Here is a 26,027-nt window from a genome sequence, read left to right on the forward strand (position 1 = left end):
GACCTTAATATATTATAGCAGTGAAATGAAGAGAAAAAAGTCCCATGCGGGTACTAAGCAAAACAAAACAATACTGTGTATTGAGAAGGGAAGGGAATGATTCTGCCTTTTATTTCAAGTCATTATAGGAGGGAACTTCTATATTTCTGAGAACCTTTTCTCACTCCCACTTTTTAAAAAAATTTTATTGTGTATATTTAAGGTATACAACATGATGTTATGAGATACATATATAGTATAATGGTTATTACAGTGAAACAAATTAACATATTCATCATCTCACACTCTCACCCCTTTCTTAATTAAACTTCTATAGGAATTATTGCTAATCTGCTGGGTAAAAGTCTGGCATTCATTGTGTCTTTAAACAATTTTTTTTGTCTAAAAAAGACTTTTTAAGTGTAGTTTTAGGTTCACAGCAAAAGTAAAAGGAAGGTACAGAGATTTCTCATATAGTCCCTTCACACCCACATATGTATAGCCTCCCCCATTATCATCATTCCCAACCAAAGTGGTACATGTGTTACAACTGACGAACCTACATTGACACATCACAATCATCCAAAGTCCCTAGTTTATATCTGGGTTCACTCTCGGCACTATACATTCTATGGGTTTGGACAAATGTATAACAATATGTGCCCACAGTGCATCTTTTTTTATTAAATGAGTCAGGATGCTGCTAACGGTCAGTGCATACATGCAGCATAGCCTCTGCCTTAATTGGCTCTTCATATCCCTTTCCATGATTTAGATTAAAGCAGGACCAGGGTTAGCAGTCCCAGTTATCCTCTTCTACTTCTGACTGGATGGCTGAAATGAACTTCTTCTCTCTACAACTGGTTAAGAATATGGGATCATAGACATAGGGACAGGAACAAGAACCATCATTTAAAACTGGATTAAGCCACGTTTTCCAATTTAGCTCTTATCAGATATGCTCTAACTTGGTGATAAAGGTGGTATAGGATAATTTCTCAGCTACTAATAAGTCAACTAGTACTTTGATTCTCATTTTGCTATTCGATGTGTATGTGTTTGTTTATCACATCCTTTTAAAGATTCTTAAAGAAGAGATAAGAGAAACCAAAGCCAATTTGCACACCTAACAACTATGTAAACTAACAATACTAACACTATGACTGAAGATGTTGAAACTACATGAAAAGTGGTTTATACTAGAAACAACTTAATCTTCATTTAGAGAACTATCATAGGAGTACTTTAAAACATACATATGTTCATTTTCACTTTTTAATAAATGAAGTTCTTTCTCAAAAGTATAAAACTTTGACATTTAAAAAATAAATACCATTTTAAAATGATCTATGTAATAATACTTTTTAAAGTATTAAGACATCCTTCTTAATTTTGCATCATGTCACAGCGAGCCTCTGTGCTTCTAATCCTGAATGGAGACACAGTGTTAGATAATAGTAGATCCAAGTCCAATACTCATCAATTTAAATAAATTTCTCTAGGTGCAACCATCCAGTTAGTTTGTGAATTTTCTTAATAAGTCTATAATTATGAATAGTTTTCACAACGATATACTTATAAATACAGTATCACAGACAGAAAACTAATAGTCAGGTAATAAATATTATATACATTATAATTATTCAGAGTGATTCAAGAGAAGAAAAATAATTCTGATTACCTGGGCTTTTCTGGTACATCAGAAGGATTACTGCAAAATGGTTCCTGGTAAATAGTTTCTGAAAGGTCATGATCCAACAAAGTTGCCATAATTTCTTCCCTACTTGGTGGGGACATAAGGGGTTTCAGAATGTGAGCAGCTCGAGGTGTGAAACTGCCATTTTTAGATTGTGAGGGAGAGCTGGTAGACCTTGGTGAACTGTCAGGAGTTGATGTCAACATATCATTGTTTCTTGAAACATACAATTCTAAATCTTCAGAGGCTGCATCCACAAGTTCACCATCAGGGGAAGAGAGTATTGTAGTAAAAGAGGTATTGACTGAATCAAGAGACTGTTCCATTTCCTTTCCTGGGTGACCTTGAATCCAGTCTGAACTGCTTGGCTGTGGGAGGCTAAGAAACACTTCTTTGCTTACTGAACTCCTATTCAATCTGGATTTTTCATTTAGACAGTCCTCTGCTTGCTGGACACAGAAAGAATCCATTATTGAATTAGACCGAGTTGTTAGAGGATGAAAGCTATTTTTCCACAAGTTGCGGCGATGATGCTCATTGCTGTCTATGGATGATTTCTCAAAAAGTTCAGGACTTAAAGTACCAGATCTAATCCATGAGGTTGAGTCTGAGGCATGATGATTCTCTTCATCACACTTCTGGTTGTCATGATTTAAAAACTCATTTTTTTCTATAGCTTGTCCTGGAAAAAGATCCTGAACAGCATCACTTAGGAACTTCTGAGGCAAGTTCTGATCAGCTGGGACAAACTGACTTCCAGAATAAAAGCTACAAAATCCAGTCTGACCTATTGTGTTAATATCAAAATTATAATTATGTTCAGGAGACAAGCTATCCTCAAGTGAATAACAACTTTCAAAACCTGGATCTGAAAAAAAGATGGGACTATCATCTGATAGGGAGTTATCTATCTGGCCAGAGTTTTGTAAATTTAGAGAGTCTGCTTTTAGAAGTTTGGGAATTTTTTCTTTAGGTTTTGTACTTCTGGGAGTTCGAGGTTTTCTTGGAGATGTTATCGATCGTGTCCGTTTACTTGCTTTGTTATGCTCAAGGGAACCAGAAATATTTTTGTTTTGTTGATATTTATTAGATAATGGGTCTTGCATAACATTTGTATTTTGTGCTTTCTGCTGCCTTTTTTGTAACAATTCTTTTAGAACTGCCAGTCCAGACTGTCCTTCACCAAAAGTTGAATGTGTTGACACATTTCGATTTTTACAATGAGACAGTGCTTTGGTTTGTGAAATTGCTTCTGATGATGACCTTTGTTTTACCCTTTCAGGTTTAAAGTTTGACATATCTAAAATAAAGCCTTGTTGTTTTTGCTCCCATGCTATTTGTTTGACTGGACTTCTCAAAGAAGTTACAAAGCAATTATTAGGCATTTGGCTGTCCTCTGAAGCTGCATTTCCTGGAGGACAAGTTTCACTGTGCTTTGACTGTTCTGCCATGCACACAGTCTGCAGCTGACTATCTCTGCAATGCAAAAAATTAGGGGCATATATTTGGTCTGGCTTTGATTCTAAGGAATTGTGATATTCATTTAACTTTCTGATAGATGACAAATAGTTTTTTTGTATACTTGCATTCTCTTCTGTCTTTGGAGACATTATACCCGAAGATATCTGTGTATTCTGTGCTACCTGAGACAAATGGTTAGAAAGGTCAAATATATTTTTTTGAATCAAGGTTGATTCCTTTAGAGTAAACATAGCACTTTGATTATGAGACCTCTGAACATTAATTTTTGAGATTCCAGGTCCAATAGAACTACAAACAACTGATGCATGCAAATCACCTCTTGAACTGGGGAATGTTTGCAAATCTACAGACCTCTTGTTTCCTAAGAAAGAAGAAAAGCAGCCAGATAACTTCTGTTGTGCATTAATTCCAATGGGTAGGGGAGCAGAAAGGGGATGATCAGAGCCCATTAGTGACACATCCTTCTGTTTAAAAAGTAATTGAGAGTCTCCAGAACTATTTGCAAGCTCAGATACATTCTGGTGTTTCAGCACAAACCTAACTTCAGCACCAGACTGAGATTTGACTTTTTCATCCTTAAGCGTTATGTGTTTTCTTGATGTACCTTTCTCATTTGTTTTTTGCTTCTGTTTTGTTCTTGGTTTCTTTCTTCCATCATCTACTAGTTTACTTGTCTGATTTCGTCTGTTTCTTTTCTTAGTAACTGCAGAAGGATTAATAAGCTTTGCTTTTGATTTCTTAACCTGTGTTCTTGCTCGACTATTTTTCCCTATACGGGAATTAATAGTCTTACTACCATGTGCATTAGGACCCTTAAAAAGCATTGCTTCTTTCTCTGTAGCCGCCAAAATTTCTTCAGCTCTTGGATCAGTGGGAGACCAGCAGCGAGGTGGTGAAGAATTTACGGGACTTGTGCTTCTCTCAGAAAGAAAACCTAGTTTGGACATGACATCACAATAATTCAAGTCACAGTCTTCGGTTTCAGCATTGTAAGATGGTGAAGGAGGAGAAAGAATAGCATGTGATCGTTTTTTCCTGAAAGACAAAGTTCTTTTGACATTTTCACTATTTGTCCTTTGTTGCTTACCAGTTCTTTTCTTAGCAGATTTATGTTTTGACTTTCTTCTGTGACTTTTCTTTGGTGTTAGTGGATAAATGGGATATTTGGTTGCAGGAGAGTCAGGAACTTTTGGCCAAAAATCCTTCAAAGGTGCAAGCTTTTTATATAGTTCCATCTTTTCCTCTGTTAATATTACTTGTTTTTCTTTAGAGTCTACTTTTCCTAGTTTCACAAGCATATTTTTTCTCCCTCTAAATCTATTAATAATAATATACTTTATGATGACAGGGGGTAGCTTTTTAGATATTTTTCTTCGTTTTCGAGATTTGAGAGTTCCATCTAAACTTTCACCAATTTCCATGGGATGAGGTAGGCTAATTTTTGAGTTGTGTGTTATAAAACTTGACTCACTATCTTCAGTCTCATAATTTACCTTGCGTTTGGCTCTAAGTGTGTATTTATTTCCATACAGTCCAAAGGACTGCTCAGTTTCTAAGGTTCCATCTCCAAAGTGACAGTCTATAAAAACATCTGTAGGTGTTTTATTTTCAAAAGTTCCACGAGTGGCTTTAATTAAATCACTGGCCAATACATTATTCTTCTCAAGATTACTATTACAAGGATTATTTTGTATACAATTATCTTTTGTGGATCCAGTCTCACTACTGTTGGTAGAAGTCTCCTGATGACTGACAAGATTCTTTTTATTCAATCTTAACCGGGATGGTTTATTGCCAGGTTGTAGTTTATACGTGACAGGAGATAGTTTCTGTGGTCTAGTGAGACAATTAGAAAGAACAACACTGGGAAAAAACATATAATGTGCTGCCTGCTGACTGAGGCTTGGCTTTTCTGTTTTATGTTCTTGAAATTCTTCATATCTAATTTTAAGTTTATTTAGTCCACTTTCATCAGCTATGCTATCAAGAGAATGCACCACAGTTCTATTCTCCCCTGAGCATGACAGCAATTCACAATTTTCAGTTAATGATGAAGGGAATAAACTATTCAGAGTTGTGCTGTTTCCTTTTTCATTTCCTTCAGAGGATAATTTATTTTTTGAATGACTTAAGTCAGAAAAGTTGAAAGAGTTTTTGCCCAGTGTATTCTCGCTAGTGTGACAGTTCGCATGTATAAAAGGGACATCCTTTTCAACCTTTCTAATGTTCGTATACTTTCTACTTGGTACTTGTCTTGTAACAGATGGAATATCTTCTTCATAATCAAAAATACTACTTTCACAGGAAGACACTGGGAGGATTTCTTTTTTACTACTCTCTTTATGAGAATTTTCTGAATGAACAGTACTGCTTAAAGTTCCAGGGTATTTCATAGAGTAAGTGCTTTCATTTGTAAAAGAAGTGACTGAATTATCCAGACCTTTTTCTGTGTTGTTTGGCTGTGAAAGGTCTTCAATTAAATCTTCCTTGTTCAAAACATGGGAAGAAAGGGCACTTGTGTGTTTACACTGAAAGGTAATCTTAGCAGAAGATGGGGGTTCTAACGTAGCAGCATCTTTGTGAAAGATGGAGGGTTTTACTGATAGCTTGCTGGTTGCAATCACAGAAGAGTGGGTTCTAGAATTTTCGTTGTTCAATGGATTGTCTGGAACAAGGAAAAAAAAACATTATTTCATTCCCACTCTTTTAATTTTTAAAATATTTTCGCATACCAAGATACTAGCATTATGAAATTATATAAAATTAAGTTTGCATGTTTAAAATGGTCACTCCTATCATTAAGATAATAATTCAGCCTAAATAATCAAGAGTTACTTACAATTATTAATTATTATCTTAAACATGATTCCTTTAATGAGAAATAAATTATATTACTATTCAGTACCTTTGGGGGAATAAGAGAAAAATGCTGTTACTTTAAAACTTTTTCATAGGGCCAGCCCGGTGGCGCACTGCTACAGTGCGCCTCTTGGGAGTGCGGTGGCGCTCCCGCCGAGGGTTCGGATCCCATGTGGAGACCGGTTCCCGCTCACTGGCTGAGCGTGGTGCGGGCGCAACACCAAGGGTTGCGATCCGTTGCCGGTCACGAAAAAAGACAAAAAAAGGAAAAAAAAAAAAAAAAAACTTTTTCATAAAATAATATGCTTCTTTATATTATCACTTCAAGTAAGTTGAGCATGTTTCTTACAGTTTCTTATGCTACTTCAATGTTAACACAATAAATTGATTAAAGTTTACAAAGCTTGAAATCAGGGATCAACAAACGTTATACTTCTTAGAAATAAGAAAGAATCACATATCTACATTCTTTCAAAAGAAAAAATCCTGAAGGACAATACATAATAGTATCATGATAGCCTCACTTAGCTAACTATATAGAAAGTGTAATTACAGTTTCAAAATCAAATATATTTTAGCCCCTAAATAGCCAAATGCTCACAGGAGACTTGTTTACTTACCACTATTTTCATCTGCAGTTCCATCTAACTGAGGTATAGAAAGATTGGCTAGAAGCAAACTGTTATCACTCCATTCCATTTCTTCTTCTGAAGATGAATCATCATCTTCTGTTGAACTTCTTCGGGTGTTTTTGCACAGTGATCTAGAAAATATTAACATTCATTGGTGAGTATGATCATCAGAAAAGATGTCTAATTTGACTCTTTAACAGTAAAACAATAAAAAGATCTAAAAATTGTAACTCTGAAAAGAAAAGCGTATTTACTTTGCTTTATTAACATGTCCTACTATACTACCTGCAAAAATTTATTGTAAATAGACTCTATAATCCCTTTCATGTGAGCTAGAAGACACCATAATTCTTGCATTCACAGTTCCACAATATCCTGGATTTCCATACCTAATCATGTTCTTTCTTATATTCTCTCCTTCATTCTATCCTGATATATACATATTACAGCTTGGGTGAGAACACAGTAATTTCTAAAAAGGTGGCATCCATAAATACATAATCACTACATTCTGAATTGGAAAAGACAGGAACATAAAGGCTAGTGAGAGGGCATTCAGGTCAGGGCTGGAGAGAAAATATCAGGAATCAGAGAGGGTAGGAAGTAGTAAAGGTGTTGAATTGGTCTGACAATGGCTAAAAGTAAGGCTACTAAAGAATTCAGATGGACTGTGAAGTGCATTTAGACAGTCTCTTTAAGTTTCATCTCAGTGATACTAACTTAATACTTTTCCTTTTGTCTGGATGGGCAAACTTACTTTCTATCCATACCCATTGTTTTCTTTCTCTGGTCTCAAAAATTTGGAAATAATACACCTTTATCATAAATGGAAGTTTCTCCATTAAGTCTTTTCCAAATCACAATTTGTCATAAAATCACTCCCTTAAGAGCAGAAAGAGATATTATAAGTCATCTAATCCAACTTTCTACCCAATGCAAAAACCCCATCTTTAACAGAACTGACAATTTCTGCTTTTACATTCTCTGGGCAAAGGGCTTACTGTCTCACAGGGTCATCTTTCCTTTGTTAATGGCTCTAATTTTTAGTAATTGTCTTCCTATATTACACAAAATCTTTCTTTTCAATTTCCATATATTATTCCTGCTTTTGTTCTCTGTAGCCATACAGAGCAAGTCTGTGCCATTTTCCACACAATAACCTTAAAATATATGAAGACATTTATCACCTGTCCTATAATTCCTCTCTAATTAGACCAAACATTCTCTATTCAAATATTCTTCAAAAATGACAGTGTTCACAGATTCTTATAGTTTTCTTCCTCTTCTATCCCTTTCCTTTACTGTCTCAATATTCTTAAAATATTGTACTCAGGGCAGAATACAACACCAACACAGAGAGTAGAATGAACTAGTTCTTTTTCTAGACACTGCACTTCTACTATTCAATCTCTCTCCAACATATGTTTATGAAATGTTTAGGTTTGTTTTACCAAGGTTAAATTGAGCATGGTTTTCACAGAACTCATCCAGTCAATGTACACAAAAGCATGAATTTAATCACAGGATAAACCATGCCTATTATTACATTAGAGACTATGTTAGAGAGAAGACTATAACACCACATCTGGAGATCTCCATACCCTGATTTATTAAGTACAAAGATGAAAACTCATGTTATATACAATTAAATACTGAATTTATGAATTAGCCTCTTTCACTTTTCAGTACGGCTTTGGGGTAGTTTTTGAACACAGACTTTAGAAGTTCTAGAATAGCCTACAGAAGTTTAAAGGAGAGATATACTCAGTCTTTCAGGCTCAGAGGCCTAATTTTTTCTATACACAGAGCATAATGTTCAGGGGCAGACTCAAACCAATGAAGCTCACAGAGACTGATTAAGAAAACCACAGTAACATCTTATTCATTTATATTGAGAAACAAACCAAAATGTCAGTGTTTGCTTCTTGGATTGATTTATTTGTTGTTAATATTTAATTCCTTCTGTCTAATCAGAACTGGAAGTCATACCTTGTCTTTAAACTGCCTCTTTATATTGCCACTCTGATCCATAACTGTTTAACTATCAAAGGGCATTCCTTTTTTCAAGTTCTGATATAAGGAGGCCCTTCAATTTTGCCTCATTTATCTCTCACATATTTTAATATTGTACATATAAATAAATGCCTTCTAAAAGTTAGATTTAATCTTTTTAAATGTAGCAAAACTTTATTTTGCTTGGAATATGAAGTATATGCCATATGAAAAACAAACTACTAATTAAAAGGGATTTAAAAGAAGTCAATCTGGTTCATAAGGCATTTTAAATTATGAATAATAGTAAGATGTAATTTCTGATGAAAGAACAGTGACAATGACAAATGAAAGTAATTAAAATAACTGAAATAACTAAAAAATCTACCTCTTTTTGGCACGATGCTTTTCAATATTGCTATCCCATCTCTGGGACATCACCAAACTAAGCTCCATTTCTTCTTTTTCAATCTGTGGTTCATTCTCTTCATCATCACTATTTTGGGGATACCTAGTGTTTTCAAAGGAGTGACGTGGCGATGGCATCCTATTTCTTTCCCCCTGATATCCATCATTTTCCAAACCAGCAAGAAGGTGTACCAGAGCCTCATCGGGACTGCTGTCTACTACAAAACATGTGAAGAAATCACCAACAAATAACTTAAATTTTCTAAATAATCCAAAAATCCAGATCAATTGTAAAAAAACAAAATCATCATAGATGTTGGCACATGTTAAAGAATACAGTTGGTGCAAAGGCTCTGGTGTTGATATAGCTCTCCCATCAAAGTGTGATCCTTGGACCATCTGCAGTAGAATAATTTAGCAATTTTATTAAAAAGAAGATTCTCAGACCCCAAACCACACCTACTGAATCAGAATTTCTGGGGTAGGGCCCAGGAATTTGCATTTTAACAAGGTGTCCAAGCTCTTATTACACACTTAAGCTTGAGGAGCACTAAACCAAACATGACCACAAGTATTCAAAATAAATATATAGTCAATTTATAAATTAATGCTAAGAAAGTAACTTAAAAATTATACATGTAAACACCTTATCACTTACTTAAGCTTTATTTAGCTTATAGTATATTCAAAGGAAATCTGTAGTTGAAAAATACAAGAGAGCTTTAAAAGGGATTATAAGTATTACTTATAAAACAACTTCATACACACTAGGATTGCTAAAATCAGAAAGACAGATAATAAGTGTTGGCAAGGATGTGAAGAATTGGGATCCACATACGTAGCTGGTGAGATTATAAAATGGTACAGTCACTGGCAGTTTCTCAAAAATGTTAAACATACCCAGCAATTCCATTCCTACATATATATCCAAGAAAACTGAAAACATATGTTCACACAAAAACCTGTGCATGAATAATCATAGCAGCATTCATAATAACCAAAAAAGTGGAAACAACCCAAATATGCATCAGTTGATGAATGAATAAAGTATGGTATTATCCATATGATGAAATATTATTCAGCCAAAAAAAAATGAAGTACTGATATTTGCTATAACATGGATGAACCTTGAAAACATTATGATAAATGAAAGCAGTCAAATACAAAAGGCTATATGATTCCATTTATATAACATGCCCCAAATAAGTAAATCCAGCAAAAGAGAAAATAGACTAATGGTTGCCGTGGGCTGGGAGGAAGGACAGGGAGTGACTGCTAATGGGTACAGGGTTTCTTCTTGGGGTGATAAAAATGTCCTAAAATTAGATAGTGTAATGGTTGCACAACTCCATGAATATGCTAAAAATCCTGCATTGTACAAGTTAGATGGTGAATTTTACGGTATGTGAAGTATATCTCAACGGAGCTGTTATTAAAAAAAAAAAAAAAAAAAAAAAAAAAAAAAGGAGCACCAAGGTCAAGGGTTTGGATCCTCACATTGGCCAGCTGCCAAAAAAAAGAAAAGAAAGATCCAAGATCCATAAGATGAAAGTCTGTTCTAATCTACTACACAACCTTTTTCCTCTGTAAAATGAGGCAATACATTTCCCATTTAATAAATATCAAGTTTTAGGTTTTCTTTGCTGACATTAAAGAAATCGGTTCAGTCATGCTACCAAATGTAATACAAAAATGAAAATATTTGCTTATAAGAGCTATTTTGGTAATGGCCCATTTCCTAAACCTATAATTATAATTTATTTTTCCTTCCTCATACTTTAGAAAAATTAAGTGTTAGCAAATGAATTATATATATTTGCCTCTCAGATTTTTGATAACATTGAGATTGCATTTTTGTAACCTCAAGCTTATCTGTTAATAATGCGATATATTTTCCTAATATAATGAAACAGGGATATGCCTCTCTTGCTCACCTCTTTTTTAATTCCTTAACTTTTCCATAATCCACTCTTAACTATTTTTTTACAACTAGAATGTAATTTAAAATACTTTGGTATATATACTAATTTATTCTGATGAAAAATAGAACACTAATTTTAGACTATAAATCTCAAATTACTTTTTTAGTGTGGTCTTAGGATGATTTCTTTCTGCATGTGGTCAATCATTTAAAAAAGAAAGAAGTTCTATCTCTGGTTAAAACGTTTTCAAAATATAAATGTGTACAGTAATCTTGCCATTGTCCATAATCAGTTCCATTCAGATGAAAAATGTAAGTAACAGAGAGAGGACATTATATGAAGCTGGGATAACATTTAGTAGTATAAAAATGAAAAAAACAGAAAGTGAGAAAGGAAAGAAACATAAAATCACTATATCAAGCAAAACAAGAGGCAGGAGGTTTAATGATATCTCACTTTATACAACAAAATATTAAATTTCTGCAAAAGATGTCAGTAAGACTATTAATTATTAAAAAGAAATCTTGTAAATGGTTTATGACGCTAATGAAAATTCATTTAGGGTAGTGCAAAGACATTCAAATAACTGCCATGTATGATGCTGGCCAAAAATTAATGGCTTCAGAGGAATTGTTCAGTGAAATTTCTAATACTAATGAAGAAAAAAAAATTATGATGTTTTATTAATGTATTTAACTTTGGAGAATAACTCAAAATATAAGTTCATTTTTCTCCTAAAGCAATATGGTTTTCCCTCAAAGTAAAATTAAAAACAAAAAAAAGAAACGATTTTCTTTCACATTAAAAAAAAGGCCTATTTGGTTTAATGCAAGGTTTCACTTTCATATTCAGTACAGTAGGTATTTATAGCAATATGGTTTTCCCTCAAAGTAAAATTAAAAACAAAAAAAAGAAACGATTTTCTTTCACATTAATAAAAAGGCCTATTTGGTTTAATGCAAGGTTTCACTTTCATATTCAGTACAGTAGGTATTTATTGAACATGCAACATTAATCTATTCATATCAAAGAAAAAAACAGCCCTTCACAACACACACTTTCACTGATTTTAAACACTGAATTTTTACAGTAGCATTGTCACTTACTGAAAACTGGTGACTCACTCAGTCTTTGGGTCAAAGGCTGAAAAGTCTGACTATTTTCCATGAGGTTCAAAATTGCTTCTTCATTTATAAGAGCTTCCTCCACTTTGTGTCTAGTATGACCTTAAGATGACAAAGAACACAAAAACATTAAACCAATAGCCTAAATATAAAATTTATTATCTAGAATTTGTGTAAATTAGGAAGCATTACAATATAAACCTACCTAAAATTTCAAAGTATAGTGATATATACTAAATAAAAATGTAATAAAAGTTAATAAAAAGCCACAAGAATATCTAACCAATCATATGGATGAGTAAAGAACCAAAAACCAAAAACCAGACAAACAAAAACCTCTGAATCTATGGATCACCAAATACTTACAATCTCTTTAGCTTTTTCAATTTGACTTAGTGAAGATGGAGGAAGAGATGGTCCTCAGCATCCCTCTCTCCCATAAATCAACCAATTTACAACCATTAAAAACCAAAGACAGCCAAGCTGGGTTCGCTGGAGTTCAAGGGAACAGGAGGAGAGACCTACAGAGTGCGTGAAGGTGGGAGAAGCCACAGAGAGAGAAAGAAAGAACTGCTCCGACCATTTTGAGCCCCAGCCTCTTCAAGGCTGGAGCTGGTGAGCACATGGAGAAAGAGCTGGCAAAAGCCAGTGCTGTGCCCTTTGGATGGAGTTGCTTGGGGGCTACAGGAGAGAAGAGGGCTTTGGTGACCCCCATGCCAACAAGACTACTAATAGGGTTCCTGTGGACCCACATAGGAGGAGCCACAACAACCGAAAAAAAGGAGCCATTCACAGACCAGTGAGTCATCGCAAAGACCGGCGCAGGGACAGCTGCATGGCCCCGTTCCATGGGAAGTGTTTGGAGAACAGGTGGTAGGGGAGAAGGGCCCGCTGGGGGGACACTGGGGCACAGCAAGGACAGTGGATCTGCCCCCCCAATGAGCATAGAACCACTCAGTGGAGACTGGAAAGAAATATAGAACTGCAGGGGGTGCAGTTAGCTGAAAAGACTCAGGCCCAGACTGAAGTTTCTACACCACTCAGGTGTACCAGATCTCATGACACCTGGAAGAACCTATAAAATCAACCATTAAAACCTGAGCTACACAAAAAGCCTTCCCCAGGGAATCAGCAGCGATGCAACAATTTAGCTCAACCACAGAGCTCAAGTACTGGTCCCCACAGGAAGTTCCCCAATTTTAGAAGTAAGCAAAGGACAACAAATTAGTTCCAGTGCAGAGTTTAAGTGGTAAGAACAGCAAATAATAGAACTGAACACAGAACTTCAATATAGAACTGAAAGAAAAAACAAAATACCCACAGACCAGAGACAAAGTTCGATATTAACTAGTAAAGGTCTCACATCACCAAAGAACACCTATAAAAGTAGAAGGGCCGGAAGTGCCCTAGGCTACTAAGTCAGGGAGGGGGAAGGACTGGGGGCCTTGGCCACATCCCCCCCGACACCTGCAACCAGCTCAGTGATGACCCCTGAGCTGCCACAGAGAGCAGCCTGGGCTCCTGAGCTGGGGTGGTGGCAGGGGAGAGTGGTGGGGGTGAGGGCTTTAGCCACACCCCTCTGACATCTGCACCCAGCTCAGCAATGACCAGGCCACCACTGGAAATCTCCTGGTCTCCCCTGCAGGAATGAGGGCGTGTGACGGGCCTCAATTACACCCCTCCTTCCTACTTCTCCCACTCTGTTTCCTTCCCCTTTCTCCTCTCACCCTCCCCACAAGCTGCTCTGCAACATCATAGCATGTAACAAACCAATAATATTAATAAATAAACTTAAAAAATAAAAATTTTAGTGTGTGTAGAGTTATATTACTCTGATAAAAATCACTACATATTAAAAATTATAAAGGGAAAAGACAAACTCATTTGTATTCAATTTTTTTTTTTTTTGGCAGCTGGCTTGTATGGGGATCTGAACCCATGACCTTGGTGTTACAAGCCTGTGCTCTAACCAATTGAGCTAACCAGTCAGCCCTGACAAAGTTATTTGAATAATAAAAGTTTCTATTCTCTAAGGTTTAAAAACAAATAAATTGGGCCGGCCCAGTGGCGCACTGCTACAGTGCGCCGCTTGGGAGCGCGGTGGCGCTCCCGCCGAGGGTTCGGATCCCACATGCAGACCGGTTCCCGCTCACTGGCTGAGCGAGGTGTGGGCGCAGCACCGAGGTTTGCGATCCCGTTTCCGGTCCTGGTCCGGTAGGGGCGTGACACTGAGGGTTGCAATCCGTTGCCGGACACGAAAAAAGACAAAAAAGGGAAAAAAAAAAAAAAACAAATAAATTCATTTTACATTAATTTTGTATTTCTGAGAAAACTTTCAATTCATAATCTAAAAATATTAGTCTTTCAAAATGTGATTTTTTAAGAGGGTCTAATGCACAGAGGTATTAAATAATTTTAAGAACAAAGATAAAATGAATCCCATATTATACTCCATCCATAGGGGGAAACAGAGAATAAAAAGGACATAGTAGTAGATGGAAAAAAGACTATACACCAAAAATGGCACACAGTTATATGAAAGATAATGGGAAAACAGTTCTGTTTCTTTGCTTCAGGTATTTACTCAGAATTAAAACTAAGTGCTTTCAAGTTTTTAAAACTTTGGGAAAACATATTTTTGAGGTAACACATGCTAGGACATAGCTGGGCTGAGGAGTGTTTAATCAAAACAAATGAATAAACAAACAAAAAACTCTGAAAAATAACTCATCTAAAACAAAAAACAATTGAGAGGATCCATAAAAACAAAAGCTGGTTCTCTGAAACTAATAATAAAATAGACAAGACTGGCAAGAATGATCAAAACAAATTACAAAGAAGGAAAAAATAAATTATATTAGGAATAAAAGGAGGAGTGGCAAAGGTAAAAGAACGATGTTAAAATAATACTATGAACAACTTTATACCAAATACATGGAAAAATCAGATAAAATAGATAATTTCTTATAAATCTGTTAACGATTATGGAAACTGAATCAGTAGTTTAAATCTACCTCCTTTACTTCCCATCCCCTAACACACAAAATGCACCCACTAAAACCATACTGTCTGGATGACTATAAAGAGGAGATGTATCAAATCTTCATGAAACAGATTATTCCAATCTAATACATATTCTTTTTTTTTTTTTTTGTCTTTTTGTCTTTTTTCCGTGTCCGGCAACGGATCACAACCCTCAGTGTTGCCCCCGTACCGGACCGGGGACCAGCAACGGGATTGCAAACCTCGGTGTTGCTCCCGCGCCTCGCTCAGCCAGTGAGTGGGAACCGGTCTATATGTAGGATCCGAACCCTTGGGCGGGAGCGCCGCCGCGCTTCCCAAGCGGCGCACTATCCAGTGCGCCACCGGGCCGGCCCTAATACATATTCTTAAAAAGAGAGCTGAAAAAGAAGGAAAGCTCTACAACTCACTTAATAGCACACAACATTGGTAAAATTTAATTTAACATCCACTCATGACTTAAAAGACAACAAACTTCTCAGCAAATAAGAACTAGAAGATATATTTACTTAAAGTATATTTACTAATATCTGGTAGTAAATTTCATACTTAATGAAATATAGAAGCATTCCCTTTAAAGTCAGGAAAAAGACTATTAATATTTCTACTCAACATTATTCTATAGTTCTTAGGCAGTGCATTAAGACATGAAAAAAAAAATTCCATACACAAAAAAAGACTCCATACACTGAAAATACATTTAAACAATTAGCATTAATAAAAGCTGCTGGATATAAGACTGATATACAAAGGTCAGTGAAGTTCCTAAATACCAACAATTAGAGATGTAATTTTTAAAAGATAAAGCTTACAATTGCAACAATTACAAGGCACCTAGAATATTGATAACAAAAGATACAATACAATCATTTCACAAAGAATTATAAAACTTTATTGAGTGAAATGAAAAGCAAATAAAATGAGAAATATATCATTTTCAAAGATGAGACAATTTGATATAGAAAGATAAAAATTTTCTTAAACCATTCTATAAATTCAATGGATTCCCCCCCAAATCCCAATGGGGTTCTTCACAGAAACGAAATATTCTGATCATAAAATTAACATGAGAGCTTTGTAAAAGGCTCAATAGTAGACAAGACAATTTTAAAGCAGAGTAAGGGGAGATCCGCCCTGACAAAACTTTATTAAGCAACAGTATTTAAAACAGTATATTAACATAGGGGAACTTGGAAGAGGTGCGGGAATTCAGTGGGGAAAAAACCCTGTTCAATAAACATGCTGGTACAACTAGTTGCATATGAGTATGTGTGTATATGCATTATATATGTGTGTATACATATATGAGATACAAGTAGACTCTTATTATTTATGTAAGTAAAATTTCAGGCGAATTAGACCTGAATGTGAAAAACCAAACTGTGAGTACACATAGCCTTAGGATGAATACCTAAGAGAAAACTTTCATTACATCAGGGTTAGGGAAGGATTCATTAACCAGATACAAAAACCAAACCATAAAAGAAAATATTAGTAAACTTTACATTAAAATTAAAGATACTGAAAACACTAAAAATAAAAATAATTTTTAAAAATGGGAAAAGAAAAAAGAGGTAAAAAAGAAGCTGAAATTTTTCTGAAGCCTTCTATAGGAGAAGCCTAGATGGGGAGAAAATCCCTCTACAATAAATATAACTCATAAAGGTTCAATATCTAGAAAATATGAGAAACTCCTACAAATCAGCAAGAAAAAAGACCAGTGATGCAACAGAAAATGAGCAAAGAACATGAATAAGCAATTCTCAGGTAAAGAAACACAAATGGCCTTTCAAGATGCTCAAACTCATTAATAATCAGGAAATGCAGATTAAAATAAGGAGATACCATTTCAAAGAATCAGAGTGGCAAACATTTTTTATATCTATTATTTGGCACTATCAAACATTGTTGAGGCTCCCTTGCCTAGAAAAATTACATATAAAACAATGCGACTTCTGAGTAATATTTTCATTATTCTCTTCTTTACCAGTCATGTGTAACCTAATTGCACTACAGAAACACTGTTAGAACAGACACTGTTTAGGTAGCGTACAATGCATACACCGTAACATCCAGCAAATTTACACTTCTGTATGTGTTCTACAGAGAAATCCTTGCACATAGCCATAAGGAGACAGATATTGTACTCAGTGCAAATGTGGAAACCATGTACTATTTGTAGAATAGAAAAACATATAAACTGTTGTTTAGCCTTAAAATTGAACACTAATCAGCAGCTAAAATGAGTGAACAAGAATAAATTTCAAATTTATAATGGTGACATGAAAAGATGCTCAACATCATTGTAATGAGGGAAATAAAAATTAAAACTACAATGAGATACCATTTCACACACACTAGGATGGCTACATTAAAAAAGACATAATAACAAGTGCTGGTGAGGACGTGGAGCCACAGAAATCCTCCCATATTGCTGGTGGGAATGTAAAGTAGTACAACCACTTTGGAAAACAGCTTGGAAGTATATTAAAAAATTAAGCACAATCTTATCATATGACCTAGCAATTCCACTCCTTGGTATGTATTATTTATGTAACATTTATCCACACAAAGACTTGTACTCTAATGTTCATAGCACCATTATATTTTTTTGTTTGTTTTGTTTTTGCTCTGCAAAGATAATATTTGTAGTGAAGTTTCTTCTCAAACTGGTTTCACTTGCTACTATTCTCATTATTTTACATCTTTTTTCATATTTATTCTAAATTTCATGTTTCATGTTTATAGCAGCATTATTAATAGCCAAAAGTGAAAACTCAAGTATCCATCAACTGATGAATGGATTAACAGAACTTGGTATGGGTATACAATGGAATACTATTTGGCAATAAAAAGGAATGAAATACTAATAGATACACAACATGGATAAACTGTGAAGGTATTATGCTAAGTGAAAGAAGCCAGATACAAAAAACTACATACTGTGTGATTTCATTTATATGATATATCTAGAAAAGGCAAATCTAGAGAGACAAGAAAGTAGATTAGGGTTACTTGGGGTTAGAGGTGGGAACAGGCATGACTACAAACGGACACAGAGGATCCTTCGGGCAGACAGAAATGTTCTAAAATTGGATTGTGAAAACGTTTGGACAACTCTGTAAATTTACTATAAATCATTCAATTTATACACTTAAAGTGAGTGAATTTTATGCTATGTAAATTATACCTCAATTAAGTTGCTTAAAAATATAATGTTGAATCAATAAAGCAAGTTGTTTAATCTATGCAAGTAAAATTTAAAACCTAAAATAGTACCATATATACTGTCGACACACTTGTACATATATAACAAAATACAAAGTCATATACAGTAACAACTTGCACCAACTTCAGGATAGTACTTACATTTAGAGACATAGTAAGAATGAGAGAATTTTTGCTATATCCATAATGTTTACTTATTAGGAAAAAACCCCTAGCAAACTCAACCAAATATTAATATCTCATTGCTAGAGACAATGACATCTGTTATGGTATTTTCTGTATACTTGAAAAGAAAATCTCACCTTTGCTCAATTCTGTGTCTTTGTGGACTTCTACCAAATTGGCTGGCGTGCACTGAAGCATTTCAGGAGACAGAACCTCAGAATGCAATGTTAACTCAGCAGAGAACTCCTGGGATCCGTCGTTGTAGTCCACAGATCCTGATAATGTTCTGCTTAATTAAAACATATCCTTTATAACAAACTAGAGAACAAAGCATTAAAATTAGTTCTGAGATCTATAATAAATAACTACTTACACAGAAAAATCATTCTGTTTGAGAACTTCCTGAAGTTTCTTCTGAAATTTTTTTTCACTTTCTGTTGCTGGCACAGACCTGCGATCTTTAAATATTAAAAATGCATTAAAAAATGTAGATAGCAAATGAATAAAATATTTTCCTTTCTCGTAAAGTAGCTTTAAAAATTATAGCAATTTCCTATATTTCTCTTGACATATGTAAGCTAAATGTAGGCCTATTGCAGAATCAAAAGAGAAATGGTTGTTACTTAGGTTATAAAATTAAGCACTTAAAGTCAGTTTGAGATTAAGTTCTCTAATTATAATGTAAGTCTAAAACAGAAAAACACTGTTCTCTATCTGTAAATGTATCATATACCCTGAAATCAGGAATTTTCCCCTTATAAAATATGTTTCTATTTTTAAAAGCATAAAAGGTACTCAAAATTCAACAAAACAATTTTAGTGCCAAAGACATTATAACAAAATTTTTAAATTTTTTTTTCCTTTTTTTTTTGTGACTGGTAAGGGGATTGCAACCCTCGGCTTGGTGTCGTCTGCACCACGCTCAGCCAGTGAGCGCACCGGCCATCCCTATATAGAATCCAAACCCATAGCCTGGGCGCTAATGGCACTGCACTCACCTGAGTGAGCCACAGGGCCGCCCAAAATTTTAAATTTTAATTGGATTTCAATATAGGTCTACTACTGAATTTCAAATACATTTGCCTTTTGAGTTATGTCTTCTATTCTTTTACCTTTATTTTAAAAATTCTGTTGTATTCATGGTATTTAGGCCTCATCAAATTTTTTTGAATGTAGCTGCATTTAATAATAAAGATGAGTATTTTCTTCAGAGCTGTACATGATGATCAAAGTGAGAGTTTATATGGCACACACAGAAAATAAGTTGAGGGTAGTATTTTATGCATTACATTTTCAAAGCTTAATGAGCTAAACAGTGTTTCTAAGTTGGGATTTACAATCTTCTGTGAGTTTTCTATAGCTCATTTGGAAATGCAGAAGGCTAGAACATACTAGAAGAAGAAAAAGGAGCAAAAAAAGTGAGGCAAGAGGACAAGTTATGCTGAAAACCAAGGATAGTGAAAATGTCAATTTGTTACGGGGAGAGAGACACAGTAAGTGACACTTTGGAGATAGCTGCAAAGGCAAAGTACAGAATTACTTGTAGTATGGCAATGACAATAGGAAAAATACATAGAAAATTTAAAGGTAATTTGAGAAGATCTAATTAATGTCAAGGGAAAAAAACCCAATAATAAACTTTTCCATTTAAATATTTAGTTTGAAAAAATCATCAGAGTACTATATGGTTTATACCTTGTGATGTGGGTTGGCTAATTTCAGAAGTTTCATTTCTGTTCCTTCGCCGTTGCTTTTCATCTTCCCATATGGCCTGTAGACCAGGGTTTCCACCAATTTGAGCTGTAATCACAACAATACTTCAATACTACAAGGGTCAAAGTAAAAAATACTTGCTTTAAAAATCTAAACTTTTACATAATAAATATTGCCTTAAAAAATTGCCTTATTTGTGTAATAAAATGGACAAACTAGCCCAACCTGTTTATGATGTTACTTTTTAGTTTTCTTCCTATTGTTTCCCAAAAACCCAGCAAGTAAATAAAATTCTAACATTTGAACATAGCCAATGGACCTAAGAGTCACTTCTCTGGCACACAGTTTGAAGATAAAACGAAAAGGAAGAGTACATTAAATTATTTTATATTGGCTAATTTTATTTTGCATCACACTTACTTTAGTTTCGTGTCTATGCAAGCATACTCCTGAATGAAGGTACAAGTGAAAAAATAATGACTATCTCATCAGAAGTAAAGAAGAAATCTTTATAACATTTTGCATATCCTATTTCTATAATATCTTAGTTACTGAGTAATGCCTTCTTCCCTAGTTTTCCCACTCTATTTTGGTCATTAATTTTTAAAAATAAAAATATATATTAAGAATAATTATGTATGTACATTCAATGTCCAGCCGATTTAAGATGTCAGCAGCTACAGCATCCACTTCTAATTCACATGTACTCTGTGGTTCAACACCTTCTAGTATTAAAGAACTGTAATAAAAAGATATCAAAAACACAATAAATATGTTAGAGCAAACTTTGTAAGATTTTTCTTACAAAGAAAACAATATTTTGTGGGGGGATGAGGGCCTTGGCCATGCCCCCCCGACACGCACAACTAGCTCAGCTATGACCACCAAGCCGCTGCAGGAAGCACCCCAGGCTCTCCTGAGCCAGAGTGGTGGGGGGCCAAGGGCCTCGGCCATGCCCCCCACCAGCCCAGCAACCACCACCAAGGCACTGCAAGAAGCATCCCAGGCTGCCGAGCTGGGGTGGTGGGTGAGTGAAGGCTTCAGCCATGCCCCCCGTGACATCTGTGCCCTGCCCAGCAATGACCAAGACACCACTGGAAGCCCCCTAGTCTTCCCTGCAGGAATGAGGGGGGTGCCACAGGCCTCAACCCTTCCCCTCTTTCTCCCTCCCCCTCCTACCCTATTACCTTCCCCTTTCCCCTCTCCTCCTCCCCCCAACTGCTCCACATCATAGAATGTAAAAAAATAATATTAATAAATAAATAAACAAAAAAAATTAATAAAAAAAGAAAACTATTTCAAGTTTAGCTGGTGACTGGAAAACCTGAAGATATTAAATTAATTCACAATTATTCATGGCACAATCCTCCCCCCAACTGCTCCACATCATAGAATGTAAAAAAATAATATTAATAAATAAATAAACAAAAAAAATTAATAAAAAAAGAAAACTATTTCATGTTTAGCTGGTGACTGGAAAACCTGAAGATATTAAATTAATTCACAATTATTCATGGCACAACTGGTACTATGTGGTACATATAATTAATTCACAATTGATTAAATTAATTCACAATTATTCATGGCACAGTTGGTACTATGTATGTACTGGACAAGAAAAATACAAAATCTAATACACTGATAATCCTACTGAGATCCTTTTGCAAGTATATTCTACATACTTTGGCTCATCATATTTTATACATGTACTATGTATGTACTGGACAAGAAAAATACAAAATCTAATACACTGACAATCCTACTGAGATCCTTTTGCAAGTATATTCTACATACTTTGGCTCATCATATTTTATACATGAGGAACGAACATTGTTTTAGCATGTGGTTATACCCAGGGCAAAATCAAATAGGATAATAGAAGAACAACAGAGGGAAGCATCAAAAACCATACACATATGAAATAATTTACCTAGAGTCATCTTCCACAGCCATCATAGATGGTTTTCAAAAAATGAGGAGAGAACATACAACAAGAGATGAGGGAAAAACCATACTGAAAAGCGGGCACAGGATACTCACTGTTCTTCTTGCCTTAACTATTGCTGAGGTGGGGAATGCTTTAAAATTCTTAACTACAGAACTGATAAACCATATGAATGTGCAACAGTGGGACCACAGCTAGGAAAAGTGATGACACCACAAGGTCATTAGTTTTTATGAGAGCTACAAAGGGTTGTTTCTCACAAATGCTCTTTGACTCAGAAGCATTTTCTTTTTCACAAAAAAGAAAAGCCACAATGGGCCGACCCCGTGGCGCACTCGGGAGAGTGCGGCGCTGGGAGCGCAGTGACGCTCCCGCCGCGGGTTCGGATCCTATATAGGGATGGCCAGTGCGCTCACTGGCTGAGCGCGGTGCGGGTGACACCACACCAAGGGTTGCGATCCCCTTACCGGTCCAAAAAAAAAAAGCCACAAAAGAGATTAGGAAGATAAAGATACCACGTAATTGTCCCTGCTTGACAGAATGAATAGATATCTAGTGTGGATCTCAGTTTACTCATTCCAAAATTTTGATCTCATACCAAAATAAACACCAAATGAAAAGCGGAGATCCATGATTTTACCTGAAAGGGGGTGATAGCATATTTCATTAACATTTTGATTTGAAAATTTTAAATGTTTTATCAAAAACATTAGCAAAACCTCATTTTCCATTGTCTATCCCTAAGAAAATTTTGATGAAACGTTAGAAATTAATTTGCTAAAGCATAGAATTTTTACAATTCAAATAAATATATGCACATATATATGTATGAGGGTACTTCAAAAAGTTCGTGGAAAAATTGAATTAACAGATAATATGAATCCTTCCATAACTTTTTGAAGACCCCACTTAAATATGTGTACACACACATCTTTTTGCCACTGATAGAGAAGGGACATATTAGCCAACCTATCACAATATATTCCTTTCACTTTCAGAAAAAATAATTCTCAATGTAGATTATCCTCTTTATTTATATAATTTAACAAAATCAGTTTTGCCATGAAGTGAAGTACCAGATAAAAAAGGTCAACAATTTTCTTCTTATACTAAAAGTTTTGCAATTTGAAAAAATTACATTGTAAATGTCAAGGATGAATACTCCAGGAGTAGCACATTTGTGACAAAGGAGGAAACAATAACAAAAAAAACCATAATCTCACAGTAGAAATTTACAACTATTTCTTGCCCTTATTGCAAAACTTCAGACATTCAGAACAGGAGGTGTTCCTATGAAAAGAAAGTTTTCAGTATTAAAAGTTTGTTTCTGGTAGATAGAAGAGTGTGAGTAAAAAATCTGAGTCAGCAAAAACATGTAAACCATTCATTTTGGTCATGAAAGGTAGGTAAGCAATCCAAAGGTAATTAAACAATTTTGCCTTTCTGAATATTTCTGTTCCTAGTTTAACACAAGAGATCTACTAATTAGAATCACTGAGAGTAGAGTTCACAAACTCATAATTAAAAAAATCTCTACAGATAATTCTGATGGGTATCCAGGGTTGAGACACCAGACTCAACTTTTGTGAATTTAACACTTTGCCAAATGACCACGGAGGTCCATGATGGTTAGGAGAGCTGCTGACTCACCATCCCCATCTCATTTCGACTTTGTTGCTCTCTCTGAGTATCGTGGCCTTTGTAATGTTTGTGAAGGTATATAAAATATTTCCTTGTTTAAAAAAAAAAAGGGCGGGGGGCACCCAGAAGAAGGTGTTTGCATTAGGGACAGAAATAAGACTAACAAAATCTGAGAGAGTACTAATTTATGGCAAAACTTTCTGACATTATCTGTTATCTGTATTTAATGAAATTACAGGTTTTCAGTTAATATAAGCATGACAAAAACCTAAAACTGTGGGATAATCTGAAGAAAAAAACCACTATATTTATTATAAATCCTTTTTTTTTTTTTGACCAGTAAGGGGATTGCAACACTCAGCTTGGGGTTGTCTGCACCACGCTTAGCCAGTGAGCACACCAGCCATCCCTATATAGGATCCGAACCTGCGGCCTTGGTGCTACCAGCGCCGCACTCTCCTGAGTGAGCCATGAGGCCGACCCTTATTATAAATTCTAATTTCTGAATAACTTGTCTAATGTCACTAGTTTGCATATTTATATCTTTGGTTACCATTTATACACATTTAAAAGTAAAATGCACTTCTTAGAAATATTCTAAAATTCAAAATTTTCATTATAATACAGTTTCCCCAAAATTAATCAATGAAGCTTTAGTACAGTATTATCACTTAACTAGAAAGATGTTTGTAACAAAAGGTCTTCAAACTACAAATAAACTTTAATTTTAATTGATTGTGTAAAACAAAAAATCTACTAAATATAGAACTTTGAAAAGTAGGGGTTCTAGCAAGTAGGTAAAAGTCCTTGGGTCAAGTTGATTTGCTCCAACTTTAGAGAGACAGAGGGACTGTGTCATAGGTATAAAAAAATGAAATAGCAAGTAGCTTGTTGGTTGCTTTGCTATGGATTGATTAGAACTTGAATTTGATGTGGTAAATAACATTCTCTCTAAACTTAATATCATCTCAACATGATTACATAAACAATTCCAATATATTTGTGAAGGAAATAAGAGGTATGTGTATGTTTATCAAAAAGCCTTCTACTGGGCCAGTCTGTGGCTCACTTGGGAGAGTGTGGTGCTGATAACACCAAGACCATGGGTTCAGATCCCTATATAGGGATGGCCGGTTAGCTCACTTGGGAAAGCGTGGTGCTGACAACACCAAGTCAATGGTTAAGATCCCCTTACCCGTCATCTTTTAAAAACAAACAAACAAAAAAACCCTGCTACTTGTTGACAAGCAGGAACAAGAGGTGAGAAAAATCACTGACTGTCCACATTACTTAGAAGTCTTCAAAGACTCATCCTTAGGTAATATTCTTTTTTTTTGTCTTTTTTTTTTTTTACTGACCGGTAACGGGATCGCAACCCTCGGTGTCGCGCCCGCACCGGGGACCGGCAACGGGATCGCAACCCTCGGTGTTGCGCCCGCACCACGCTCAGCCAGTGAGCGGGAACCGGTCTCCACATGGGATCCGAACCCTCAGCGGGAGCGCAGCGCTCCCAAGCGGCGCACTCTCCAGTGCGCCACCGGGCCGGCCCCTTAGGTAATATTATAGTCACAAAATGATATATTTCTGTCATTTTTAAATGATATTCTTTCTTAATGTTAGGTATTAAAAAGCCCCAAGCAATTCTATAATATGGAAATTCTGTCAAGCACATACTAGGGATCTAAAACTACATAAATTAAGCTGTCAACAAATTTTTTTATGATAGTTTACCCGCAATTAATAAATCACATTTTCTAGAGTCACTTAACCAAACACTTTCTCCACCTTGCACTCTTTGTAAAAAATATCTGCTTAAAAAGCATCCGGTGACATATAATGAAAAGAGGAAAACCATAATCACCCTGCTACTACGCAAATGATCAATAAAAGGATCAAGGAAGCATAGGCAATGGTGTGTGGTATAAATCAGAAATCCCTGAGTTCTATGTAGATAAAGTTAGTGATTAATCATTTCTGTAGGGGATGATTACATATCTCCTTTATGGAAGGGAAATCTAAGCATTTGGAATATATTACCTCCAAAAAGTCTAATCAAAAATAAAATAGTTAAGAAAAAATTTCAAATTATTCATAAACACAGCATTTCAATGCCCTTTCTTCAATAAATTTTTAATATTTAGAAATTTGAGGGGTTATTTTTATAAAAAATATTTGCTATTCCAGTTTTAAATTGCTATTTCATTACAAATGTGATTTTTT

The 26,027-nt window shown here is 35.2% G+C and overlaps 1 protein-coding gene across 1 annotated transcript in view; it reads right to left on the minus strand.

The window, feature by feature from the left end:
- The window catches only part of REV3L (REV3-like, polymerase (DNA directed), zeta, catalytic subunit), a 110,181-nt gene that overhangs the window by 57,140 nt on the left and 27,014 nt on the right, over positions 1-26,027 (minus strand). The window contains exons 5-12 of the mRNA XM_008584529.1: positions 20,866-20,960; positions 20,204-20,308; positions 18,882-18,966; positions 18,646-18,794; positions 12,077-12,196; positions 9,029-9,266; positions 6,637-6,779; positions 1,661-5,822 (exon numbers count right to left, since the gene is read on the minus strand). Of these exons, the coding sequence (XP_008582751.1) occupies positions 1,661-5,822; positions 6,637-6,779; positions 9,029-9,266; positions 12,077-12,196; positions 18,646-18,794; positions 18,882-18,966; positions 20,204-20,308; positions 20,866-20,960 (5,097 nt within the window). The remainder of the gene's footprint in view (positions 1-1,660; positions 5,823-6,636; positions 6,780-9,028; positions 9,267-12,076; positions 12,197-18,645; positions 18,795-18,881; positions 18,967-20,203; positions 20,309-20,865; positions 20,961-26,027) is intronic.

Source organism: Galeopterus variegatus, unplaced genomic scaffold (genome assembly GCF_000696425.1).
Source record: "Galeopterus variegatus unplaced genomic scaffold, G_variegatus-3.0.2 Scaffold3300, whole genome shotgun sequence".
NCBI lineage: Eukaryota > Metazoa > Chordata > Mammalia > Dermoptera > Cynocephalidae > Galeopterus > Galeopterus variegatus.